Source organism: Chenopodium album, chromosome 13 (assembly GCF_948465745.1).
Source record: "Chenopodium album chromosome 13, dcCheAlbu1.1, whole genome shotgun sequence".
Lineage (NCBI taxonomy): Eukaryota > Viridiplantae > Streptophyta > Magnoliopsida > Caryophyllales > Amaranthaceae > Chenopodium > Chenopodium album.
The window spans coordinates 51,902,548-51,915,703 of record NC_137846.1 but is presented as its reverse complement, the minus strand read 5'-3'; the positions used below and the strand labels follow the sequence as shown (position 1 = coordinate 51,915,703).

The following is a 13,156-nucleotide window of genomic DNA, read 5'->3' as shown; positions in this document are numbered from 1 at the left end:
CTATAAAATGGTACTTTTTTCATCGCCACTTGGCAGCTTATCCCCACCACAACTTCAACTTTATTACTACATTGTCATTCTATATGTAATGTTAGTAATAGGCGCTATACACCAGGGGTTCTCCTGAAAAATGCAATAAGAAAGATTGTGAGGGAGCCATGGAGGTGTATATATATGTACTACATGATTTTGCGGATAGAATATTTCAAATTGGATTAACGAATTACTCTGTATGGAAAAATATTTGAAAACTTGTATCAAAATATAGAGTATATAGGGGATACAAAAAGTTAGATTTCGGCACATAATGTAGTACTACATGATTCTAACAGTATTTATTTTGAAAAATGAGTATCTAATTTGTCAAATATAGATACCCATGTTAGAAACGTGATCCTAACATTTATTTTAAAAAAAAAAATTGCCCAGAATAATCCGACCTTAGGGTCGTCCGCTAAAAATAATCCCACATTTGGGTTATTTTTAAATAATCCAACCTTCCCTTTAAAAAGAAAAAAAAAATCTAACCTTTATACACAATCTGCTCAAAATGGTCATAAGTGACTTATAACCGGTTGAGTAGGTTTTTTTTTAATTAAGTTTAATACACACGTGTTACTACGTGATTGGTCAATAAATAAGTTTTAATTTTAATTTTTTTTAGAAATGATTATTACTAATTAATATTAATTAATTATTTTAAAACTAATTTAACAATCACCACCAGCCCCAGCCACCTCTACGCCGTCACCATCAGCCCAGACCAAACTCTTCGCTGATCCCAGACTCGCGCCGATCGCTGCTCCACCCCCTACCCCCGTTCGACGTCATTAAACCACCACACCCATTCCCGTTGGCCGAAATTGATGGTGAAGGTTGGGGAAGGGGATTGGGTCGAAATCGACGGAGGAGAGGAAGGGGATTGGGCCGGAAAAGGGACATGGGAAAGGGAGGAGGTCGCCAAACCGGAAAACGTGGTGGGGGGAAGGTCGCTTTTTGGGATTTCGCGGGGGAGGGAGGAAGGTTGGTGGTTCAGGGAGGGGGATCAGGAGCGGCCGGAGCCACTTGATTGGTCGCCGGCGCTGAGGTTAGGTTTTGGTGGCCGGCGCCGCGGAGTAGGGGACTCCGGCGGTGGTTTGGGTGGTTTTTTTAAAATATTAATAATTTATTTTTATTTTTTTCTTTACAAAAAAATTAATTTTTTGTTAAAAATTAATTTTATTTTATTTTAATTTTTTGACCAATCACAGGTCGCCACGTGTCAAGTAACTTGTTATAACAAGTTACATGACCGGTTGTGACCATTTTGAGTGGATTGGGTATAAAGATCGGATTATTTAAAAATAACCCAAAGATGAGATTATTTTTAACGGACGTCTTACAGGTGGAATTATTCCGAGCAATTTTTCAAAAAAAAAAAAAATATATATAGTACTTAAACTTTTGACATAATACTTGAGGATATTCTTTTTTAAAGGGGTGATACTTTGGTAATTTAACTGAATGCTTTTAAATTTAATTAGGTGTTGAGTAATAAATTTTTAACTTCTAAACAAGCCTAACAAATTAGCTAAACTCAAATTTAATCAAGATTCGACTTTGACCCAAATTCTAAACTCTATTCTTTTTTGGAAAATGTTATACATAGCCCTTAGGGCTACATATAAGTATTAAATTTACACTTGAAAATCGTAAAAAGTTAAGAAATCATAAAATTATAAACACTAATTACACTGATTTATGCGTGTTTTTGTCATGAATTCCTAATTTTATACAATTTCCAAGAGTGTATTTAATGCTTATATATAGCCCGTAGAATTACATATAACATTACCCTTCTTTTTTTAATTATCAAGTTGTTTCACCAAATCATAAACTTTAATTTCTTTAGAAACTTAATACTCTACCTCAAAAAGAGTATAAAAACATTATGATAACCGAATTGAACCTTAGTTGATGATTTTTCAACATAATATCATGTAAATACTAATGAGTAGCCCGGGCGTTGCCCCGGGTTGCTCCTGTTATAAACGTGCAATTAATAAGGCTTTTCAAAACTGCAATTGTCATTGTTAAATCAAAATTGAGTTATTTTTTTAATTGAACATTGTGGTTTGCACTTATATAATTTTTTTTACATATTAATAACATACATAATTGGCTTTGATGGTGAAATTTTGATCTTTGAGGGTTCGATCCTCCTTACCCTTACGTTTTTTATGGAGCAATGTTAGTTGAAAAAAAGAGATTACGTGACATATCAACATTCTTAGAAACGCCTTTTAATGTATAGTATAGATTACGAAGTAGATGAATTTCGGAGAGTACAATTTACTTATTAGTGCATATGTTATCATAACCACAATTGCCTAATCATATGTGAAATTAATTTACTACTCCCAAAGCTTTTTTTGGTGCAAAAAAACCTGGTCATTTTCACACTTTACCTTGTTTAGCATTGCTAACACAGTAACCCCCACCCAAAAATAGAAAAAAGTGAACTAGGAATGAAGAAGAAAAGAAAAAGAGAAAGGAACCATTTCCCCCCATATTTATCCAACACTTTGGCAAAGAGTAGGTAAGAAAAACAGAGGAAACACCCCCCAAAAAAAAAGCATGAGTAACGAGATTATGGCTTTGATGATTCTGGAAAATAAAAATGAAAGTGAGATTTTAGAAGATGAATACACCATTACTGAGGAAAGAGAAGAACTTATGATTCCACCAAATTCAGATGGAAACTCAACTTTAAGAAAAGCCCATTTTCTTAAACCTCTGTTAAACCCCAAGATTCAACCTTTACCCAAAACCCCATTTTTTCCACTACATAAAAACCCTAACATCAACTTTGAAGCTCTCAAAAAAATTGTGTCTTTTAAGGGTAGATCAAGGCCATTGAGGAGTTGGAAGTCATGGGTTGATGATTTAAAACCAACCCATGAATGGATTTGGAAGAAAGTTGGGATCTTTGATGCTATCGCGTCGTCGGCTTGTAACATTAGATGGGATACTGAGTTGATCATGTGTTTAGCTGAAAGATGGAACCCTGAAACTAACACATTTGTGTTTCCCTGGGGTGAAACCACCATTAGTTTGGAGGATATTATGGTTTTGGGTGGATTTCCTATTTTGGGTTTTTCTCCTGTTCTTACCTCTTTTCACAAGAGCAACAAATATGCTGAAATTGAGGGTAAATTGCTCAAATCTTTTTCTGTGATTTACAAAAATTGCTATAATAGTTTATCTCATTATGGATGGATGAATCATTTCAAGGGAATGGGAGGTGAAATTGAGCATGTTGCATTTCTTGTTTTGTGGTTGTCAAGGCATGTTTATTCCAGTAATTTTTATGCAAAAATTAATCCTAATGTTATTGGTTTTGCTATTAGTCTTGCTTTGGGTACCAAGATTGCTTTAGCACCTGCAGTTTTAGCTTCAATTTATAGTGAATTGACTTTGTTGAAGGAAAAGATTGTGTCTTATAATATGGAAGGTGTGGATGATGGTTCAGAGCTTGTAGTTTGGGCACCGTTTCAATTAGTGCAGCTATGGGCTTGGGAGAGGTTTCCGGAGTTGAGTCCGAAACCAGTCTCTTTAGTTCAGGGTGAACCAAGAGTGGCTCGTTGGCACGAAGTAGCGAAGCTCAAAACTCGAAATTTGAGGTTGGATGATGAGTCTGTTGCTGACAGTTTTATATGGAGGCCTTATGTTTTGTTTTTAAAAAATTGTGTGTTACCTAAGTTTTATTGTAATGATGGGATGTGGGTGTTGTTAGATTCTGAGGTAGATGAGGAATTGTTGTCATTTGTGAGGTGTTTGAGAGCAAGTGAATTGGTAGGTTTTGATTGTGTGATGCAATACTTGCCTCATAGAGTAGGATTACAATTTGGAATGGATCAAGATATCCCAGATTTCGTTGCTAGATCGAATGCTGATCTTGAACTTGCTTGGAGTAGCTATGCAAGATCACTGAAGGTTTGAAATTATACTTACCTCCTAGATTGTTTGAGGGAGATGTGACAGTGCAGTATTCTAGGTGGTATAGGCCTTTGGATCTTGATGATAAACTGATAGCCTATGTAAGGCGGAAGAGAAGTCGAAAGAAAGTTAGGAAAGTAAGGAAACTGTCTCAATTAATAGGAGGCAGTTTTAGAAAGGCTCCTTTCTGTTCATCTTTTGAGGGCATGACATCTCAAAGGTCTCTGAATGTGGTTAATGGAGTTGCATCAAATCTCACATTGAATGGACAAGAGGATGCAAGAATGTGTGCTCATACAAGTGTTGAGGAAGACGAAAGAGAAGAGGAGAAAGAGAGCTATCTGATAACAATTGGTGGCTGCAAGCTTACAGAGGATAGCCATTCTCAAAATTCGGATTCATCAATGGCCCTCAATGAAGCCGGAAATGTGCAAGAGGTACCTTTAGTCCCAGAGACTAAGAGATTGTCTTCAGTGCTTGCTGAGGACAATAATCTAGGCAAAGATACTGTGGAAGTGGTCATGAAGCAAACATGCAGTAGTACACCTGCTGATGTTGAAGAAGGGAATGGCAACAGCTATCTTAAGACACGATTTCTTGAGCTTGAATCTAGGATAAGTATGCTGGATAGAATTGTTTCTATGTACAAAGCGTCTAAGTTTGGGTCCTCATAAGCTAGAATTTTGCATTTTGGTTTGAACAGTAACACTTAACACAACATCATATGATATTTACTCAGTTTTAGACTCAGTAAGTTGGACACAGTGAGAAGCAGCAGCATAGATATTATGTAGATAAAATGGACATTGACTCCAAAACTGATGACCTGTGGTATATGTAGCTTTTTGGTCTTTGAGTAACGAAAATCCTTGAATTTCAGGTATGCTTGCAGAAACTTTAAACCGAAGAGTTTTAGATTAAATTATGTTTAATATGGTATGCTTCACTTCAAACTGACTCAGATATGCAAATGCAACGTTACATCTGAATCATAGGCTATTCGCCGCATAACAGGTACTACATATATATACTGAAGCATAACAGTATATGGCTATTATGGATGCTATTGTTACTTCATTAGGATATACAAAGTATTGTTACAATCATTCTGCATATACTCTGGAGGTGCTGCTTGTTTCGCAACCAGGAACAAATATATACGTAGTAGTACACTAGTACTTATTAAGATGCTCATATATTAACACTTAACAGTAGAATCTGTAACAATCCTTTAAAGTTTCAATGTCTCTCACCAAAACAGAAACCTGACGAGCATCCTTCTTATTTTGTTCTTGCAGCACAGTAAAGATTCAGCTGCGTTCCAGTTAATACTAGTTTTAAGATGCTCGATAAGTATTCCTGAGGCGAATGTGTTGCAATTTGAAATCTTTTTATATTACTTATCCAAATTTGAATATTTCAGAAGTTAATTAACCATGCTCAACACTTTTAGCAGGATAAATGTTGCATATTATAGATGACAATCAACGACCATGTTAAAAATTTTCGTACGATCATTGCTATAAAGAGTAACATGCTCCAGGATAGATTCAGTTTTTATGTATTTATTTTACAATTTGCTTTAAAATCATAAAAAAATACTTTATTTTTAGGATTAGTAACTCATGGTTCATGAATTCATGTAAATTTTGTTACCTGAAAAAATGAAGAACATTGCAGATTGCAAGACAAACTCACACAAACTAGATTCATGGCTTAATAAAGTATCATCGATTTCCACGTTTTGTACACGAACTTTCAAAATAATTTTCAGAAAGGATATCACAAGCTGCAATAAGATGTAGTGATCAACTAGAATTTGTATTTCACCAAATTATCCTTCAATCCGCATTAATATGACTATTCTGTTCCATTTGAACTCTTACAGTCAATAAGTACAATAATTAATGATTGGCAAGGATCCAACTAGCGCATAACCTCACTCAATTAGCTATTGATGATAGGGGTGTCAATTTGGATAATCGGATGGAGTTTGGATTGACCCACAAGGCCACAACGAATCGGGTATGTTTGGGTCAAGGTTAGCTATTAACCCACCTTAGTTTGGATTGGGTCAACAATCAAGATATGTCGAATTAGGGTCAAATCAACTTCATACCGATTCATATTCGATTTGGATAAATTCGTGTCAAGTTCAAATCTAGTTTGACCAGGTTTCGAGCTTTGGGTCGTGATTCAAGTTCGATTAAATTCAGTTAAGTTTGGTTAGGATAACTCTAATTCAGATTCTTTTTGAATTTGTCTGCATTTGGGTTGGATTGATCAAATTCAATATTTAAATAAGGCCATTTTAAAACTTTAGTAATTATTGAGTCATTACAGTATTATTTAGTCACTATTAAGTCATTTATGTGTAATTTTTCATATCGTGTCATTAATACTTGCAAATTATTAGTTCTCTTTAAATCAGTTCTTATGTCATGTTAATCCTTAAGCCAAATTAAAATTCAATTATTGTGACTTAATTAAGTAAGACAATAAGTAATGAATGACTAGTTGATAGATGATAGCCACATATTGATTAAATTGAACTTTAGTATAGTAAAAACTCAAATTGAAGAATATACCTACTCAGTGTATTTTTTTTTAGTATAGGCACGCATATTTATGAGAGATTAGTATAGACACGTAGATTTATGAGAGATTAGTGAAATAGTGAAGGTAAATAAGTGCTTTCATCAAAATAAGTTTAGCACGAAGATTAGAGTAGGATTAGGTATCATGTGTTAAAGACATTTGAATAATTTGTCCATTTATATTATATAATCTTGACCTTAAAACGCGTGGCACAAGGTTGTGTTGCAAGAAAATAAAAACGAAGGAAGTGTATTTTATTTTATAGTATTACAAATTTGAAATTGCGATGCTCGTGGCGCACCCTTCCAATGGAAAGTTCTTAAGGATTAATAAAATTATTAATTATATGAATCAAAGTAATTATGTTTAAGTAAAAAAAAAAAAAAAGAGGGGGGGGGGGGTGGAAGGTCAATAATAGGTGCATTGGCCTGGGTTTAAAATTATGTGCAGTTTGAAATTGTTTAGGTTTAAAATCAGATTGGGTTAAAATTAGATCAGGTTGAGATGCTAAGATGAGAACGACAGCCAAAAGTGTATAATATTCAAGAACATTCAAATTTACTAAGCTAGTTTGAAGGATTCACAAATGATTTAAAGAACAATTGATGATGATCATCATCAATTATTAATCTTTATGCTTTGGCCTTTTTTTTATCTCAATGTACAGAAAGAATCCAACCGTAAAGATTAAAAAATGACGGAGGGAGTAATAAATCTAATCTAGGTATTTGTTGATAAACGATCTTCATTGTTTTGACAATGTTGACTGGGTTGGCTGACATATTCACTATTTACGATAGAATTAGTTTATTGACATCTTCACTATTTAGGGTAGAATTAGCTGATTGACATCTTCACTAATTAGGACTGATACTTTGAATTAGTTGATTGACATCTCCACTAATTAGGATACATTGAATTAGCTGATTGACATTTCACTAATTAGGATACTTTGAATTAGTTGATTGATATCTCCTTGATTTGGAAGCAAATCAAGGGACGTGATTGTGCTTACTACCCAAATATTCATCATGCAACTAATTCAAAGTATCCTAATTAGTGAAGATGTCAATAAACTTATCCATGAACAAATAAAGCCTATTAGAGTATTAAAAATAATTATATAAAAATTGGATAATTAGTAAAACTATAAGCTCTTATAACACAAATTCTAAATTTGATAACTAGGTCTAGCACCAACTTTAAATATTATACAACCTCAAACATGCCTATAATCCAAAGTTTAATTTATACTTTATAAAAATTTAAGAGTACCTGTAACATGTATGAAAGATTATTCCAAAGTACAAGATAAAGATAGATGACAATGACGACTAACATAAAGTCAATTGATAGAGATACTTCAATTCTATAAGTTGTAATAACGGACCATAATCAGAAAGACTGACATTAATAAGAGTATCAAATAATCAAGCTTATTTTATTTGGCCTTTAGATCTTACCGATTTTGGCTTCCCTGACCAAGTTAATAACTTTCTGCAATCTAAATATACGATCTACAAGATCCATATCTTCATTAGAGCCAGAAACACCTTTGATCTTGATTTGAACCTCTTTGTTAATGATAACAAAACTTCTTGTCGAACTTCCAGCATTAGTCTCAATTCCATCTTCAAGGGTGAGTCCTTCTTTTGTACGTTCTTCTGGATAATTGCATTCCCTCTCCTGGATGATAGCAGAATTAGCCGCTTTGGCCGCTACCTTTTTTTGAATTGGATTGAAACCTGGAGGGACGTCAAGTTCATCATTCTTTTCTAGCCTATCTTCTTCTGTAGTTGATATCTTTGTGATACCTTTATTATTTATCTTACTCCACCAGTCAAAGTAACTGGGTGTAACACCTGCCTTATTGAAGAGCTTTGGCAGCATGTGCAACTTGAACTCTACAATTTCCCTATTGTAATTGCTCTAAGTTGTTTCCTCTGTGTTTCCACTTTGAAAAATGATAGTATTAGGGATATCTTGATCAAGCCTAAATTGTCTTGCTACACGATGAGGAAAATATGGCTCAATACAATTCAATCCTGCCAATTGGCTAACCCTTATACACCTTCCATAAGACTGCATATCAAGAGTAAGGTAAATTGGGAGAAATTATTATCAAGAGTGATTGAGTAAGGCCTCCAATTATAATCACTACTAGCATGATCAGTGACCAAACCCACTTCATAATTTTCCAAAATTTTCACTTTATGCCATCTTTCTGCCCAACAAAAACTATTTGTAGTCATAGGATTCGATTTTGGGCTGAATTTCGAAAATCGTTCCCAAATCCACATTTGCAACAAATACAAGGGCGCACATAGCAAAAAATTCGACACTTTTCCATGGCCCTGATCACCCAATGCTCGAATAGCCACGATCTTTTCCTTCAACAATTTCAAATCTCTATATATACTAGCAAGAACAGCAGGCGCAAGTGCAATTTTGAATCCTCTAGATAAAAGTACAGCAATTTCAAAAACTCTCTTGTTTATAGTACCACAATCATTAGCAGGAAGAACATACCTAGACAACCACAAAGATAAAAAAGCTTCATGCTCAAATTTATGCCCCGTTCCCATCCACTTGTCCATCCATTGTTTGTGGCTTGGCCTCTTACACTTATTCTTCAGCAATTCCGCTCGCACCGCCAACAAAGTTTTCACAATTGCAAGCGATTTGGTCGAATGAAGCTCACTCATAACACATTCCCCGGTAATAGAGAAACCCCCCAAAATCAAAACATCTTCTAAAGTTATTGTCACTTCACCCCAAGGTAGTATAAACGTGCTGGTTTTCGGGCACCATTTCTCAGCAAAACCAAAGATAGATGTTTTATACCTCGAGATCTCAAGTCTAGAACACATAATAGCTTCAAAGATCGAAGCTTTCTTCCATGTGGATTCAAAATATGGCCGCAAATTCTCAACCCAAGAGCTCCAGTTTAGGAGTGGTTGTGTCCATCCATTAAAACGAATTTTTGAGGTCAAAGATTTGAGAATTGGGGAAATGGGTTGTGTGGGGAGGTACTTTGGAGGCGGGTTCGAGAAAATTTGTGCTTGATTTGAAGGTAAATTTGAGGGTTTCAAAAAATGGCCAATTTTCTCAGTGTATACCCCATTAATGGGTGATGAAATTAGAGATCGTCTCTCTTTGATTAAGGGTTCATTTTCAGCCATTTGTGGGGTTTGAGTTGAAAAAAATTGAGAATTTTTAGGGGCTTTTTTATATTGGAGAATTTGATTTGAAGGTACACATTAATGGCGACAACTCATCACTGCATGTATTTCACATTTCAAGGTAGAGGAGTGTGGTGGTAGTACAAGGAAGAGAATTAATTTATTTGGGGTGTACTTTCTCTTTAAGAAAACTAATATGTGGTAAGAAGTGTGAAAGGAAGAGTACAAGACATGAATATCATTTGGTTTTGTTATTATCTTTCCATCTTTAAAAAATTGTCCCATATACTAAAAGTAAATGCATTTGAAAGAGTGTCTCATATCTTTTGGTAATTTTTTCCACGTGTTCTTTCTATCTTTCTCTCTCATCAATTATCGTGCCCATAAAAAAGTAAGAATAATTGATTAATGGAGAAAAAGCATAGATATAGATAAAGAAAAGTGATGGAGGTACATATGAATGTAAACTTATTTGAAAACATGTTTTGAGGTATGTATAAGCTACTACATATTTAGGGAAAAATAAATTGGTACATAATCTATCGAGTTATTCGTATATGGGTAACAATTTTAAAATTTTGAGCATAAATATGTAGAAATGGAATCTCAATTTTTGTATTTTTTTTTTAAAATAATTTTATTTTTGAACTAATTTTAAAAAATTTAAAAAGTTTGTTAATTGGGTAACAATTTTGTTATAAGACTAGATAAGTCTCGTGCGATGCACGATATTAGAAATTTCTTTGAAACATAGAGTATATATTATATGTATTCATATTACTTAATTACCTCATATAAGAAACATAGAGTGTGTATTGGATACAAATAGTTGATGAAAAAGAAAATTAAATAAATTAAAGAGTATAGATAAATTGAGAGGAGGAGAAATTAAATTTGAAATTTGAAACCAAAAAAAATATAATGACATCATTTTTTATTTAGGCGGGAAAATTTTTCTTGTAAAGCTGTCATGTGGACAATATGATATCAGCGGTTGCTACTTTAGTTATATTTAAAGATTAGATGGATGTAATAAAAATTTCAACTTCTACCTAATATTCATATAACAAAATTGACTAAACTCGAATTTTCCAATACAAGACTCAAACTTAGCCCGAATTTTAAAAGATTGTCCTATAAAACTGATGTTAGTATAAGATTGTCAATATCTTATTTGTTAAAATATTCCCACTTGTTCTTTCTATCTCTCTCATCAATTACTATACATTCTCCCACTTACCTTTTCTCTCTCTCATCAATTATTGTTCTCCCTCATCAATTATTGTTCTCATTCATATTGTACAACTTTGACTTTGCTTCCTAAAGAGGTGAAAAAAAAAAAAAGGAATACCCCCTCTATTTTTAGGTAAAAATGATTCAAAATGAAGTTAAGAGCTATGCAAAAATATTCAAAAACTTATTTTAAGATAATTTTATATGGAAAAAACATCAGATCTCATCACATAATTTAGTACTAAGTGATTTTTACATGAGAGCCACAAGTGTTAGTAATGTCTTGAGTATAACTGTTTGAAACTTTAACCAGCTAAACTAATTAATCATCCACTACATGTCTACATGGGTACGGTAACTATTTAGAAATATGGATATCTATTTTGTATATATAAAAACGAGATCTTAATCTTTCAGATTTTTAATAACACTTACTTTTGAAATAATGCTTGAGGTATCATCATTTACCAATTCTGTACATAAAAAATCAACATTACTATTTAGAAAGGATATCACACATTCACATGGCACAATAAGATGTATTTCTGTTACACCTGAGACTCCATCAGTAGTCTAGCCCTACTTAATGCTCCATTCCATTGCCTTCATCCTGAGCTTGAGTCTTCTCATCCAAATTCATAAGCACCTGCTTTTCCTTGTTTTGCACCATAGTGTTGCTTTCGCGATGTCCTGTATCCTCTTCGAGCCTTGTCAAGGTACTCATCTTGTCAGCAAGCCTAATATGATCGGCAACATACTCCTGACTTTCAGATGAGATGCCCCTGCAAGATGGTGTGTTTTTGTTGGGCCTGTCACTACTGCTGCTAATAAATTCTCAACCCATTAACCTCATTACAAGCATGAAATTACCTAGGAAGATGAATTTCATTATGAAGATGTTCATGATTTTCCTTTGAAGACTTGCTTCCTTCACTCATGTTCATACTGCTCTGATTCACCTGTTTGTCCTCCTTTTCGGCCACAATGTTCTCCTTGCACATGTCTGCGTGCCCTGGCCTTGCCTGCATATCTATTATAAGTAGTAATATCTTGGTTCAAGTATTCTTGTTATTATGACTTCTAAATTAAAACTTAGAAGTACAGTTAATAATAATAATAATAATAATAATAATAATAATAATAATAATAATAATTTATAACTCCTGTTTAGGTCAAATCTGACCTTACCAGCTCAAGGTCTATCTAAATATATCATGAGAGCTGACATAAAAGCACTAATCTTCAGTGTTCTTTATCTATGATACTCTGAAAGTAAGTACACCTACACCCTAGTGTAGCATTATAAATGACTTCATTATCTGGTAAATGAATAGTCTTAACAGCATCACATATACAATGCCTTTTTACCACAGTTGGCTGTATTTTGTTCAATTGAATCGGGATTCATGTTAATGGGTGTTGTAGCCAGTGGCCACCGTAACAAATTTCGGAAGTTTATGGATATAGCAATGTGACTCAAATTAGAGAAAAAGTTAAACAAATTAGAGTATCAGAAGGCTAGAGTGTTTACTAAAATGGCAGGGTGTTTAAAGTTCAGAATTCTTTTCTGTAAGCTGTTGTAGACTAGTAGCAGCCTCCTTTACAAAGTGTAAGCTTGAGTTGATTCAGAAATGACTGGAATTACAAACACGAGCAACACGAAACGAGAGAGATGGATCGATACTGAAAGGGATTAACGAATGTGCTAGCTAAGTTTGCGATTAATGACAATTAACAACCATGAAGACGGAAAAAACAAGCAATAAACGAGACAAGGAGAATTTACCGTGGGAAACCCGAGAACCGGGAGAAAAACCCACCAATCCACTATGGAGTAACAATATGATGAAGAACAATGTAGTTTACAAGCTTTCAATCACCATGAAAGCTCCCACCCCAAACTCACCCTCTCAAACACTCAAACCCTAAGTGTTTGGGTTTTACATGAGGCACTCCCTCTCTACATCTTTCCCTTCATCTTATTTTTTTCTACAATGATAATATAAGAGTATATATAGTACAAGAAGATCAACGGCTAAGATTACATCCCGAGCGAAATAAAAGAAATCGGGTCGCTGAACAGGGGCTCGATGGTTCGACCGAACCAACCCTTAGTTCGGTCGAACATGAGGTGGTTCGGTCGAACTTCTTCCTTGATTCGACCG

General features: G+C 34.2%; 1 protein-coding gene across 1 annotated transcript; it reads right to left on the bottom strand.

Moving 5' to 3' along the window:
* Positions 1–8,505: 8,505 nt before the first annotated feature.
* On the bottom strand, positions 8,506–9,758 carry LOC145575712 (uncharacterized). The gene is made up of 2 exons (XM_081633533.1): positions 8,763–9,758; positions 8,506–8,658 (listed from the first exon to the last, which is right to left on the bottom strand). The coding sequence occupies exons 1-2, from the start codon at positions 9,756–9,758 to the stop codon at positions 8,506–8,508; spliced, it is 1,149 nt and encodes a 382-aa protein (XP_081489659.1).
* Positions 9,759–13,156: the final 3,398 nt, after the last annotated feature.

Bases quoted from the DNA above. Each gene is read 5' to 3' on its own strand.
- LOC145575712 (XM_081633533.1), bottom strand. From the start codon at position 9,758: ATGGCTGAAAATGAACCCTTAATCAAAGAGAGACGATCTCTAATTTCA. The intron at 8,659-8,762 runs GTGGGTTTGGTC...CTTGATATGCAG, and splicing joins AAATTTTGGAAAATTATGAA to TCTTATGGAAGGTGTATAAG.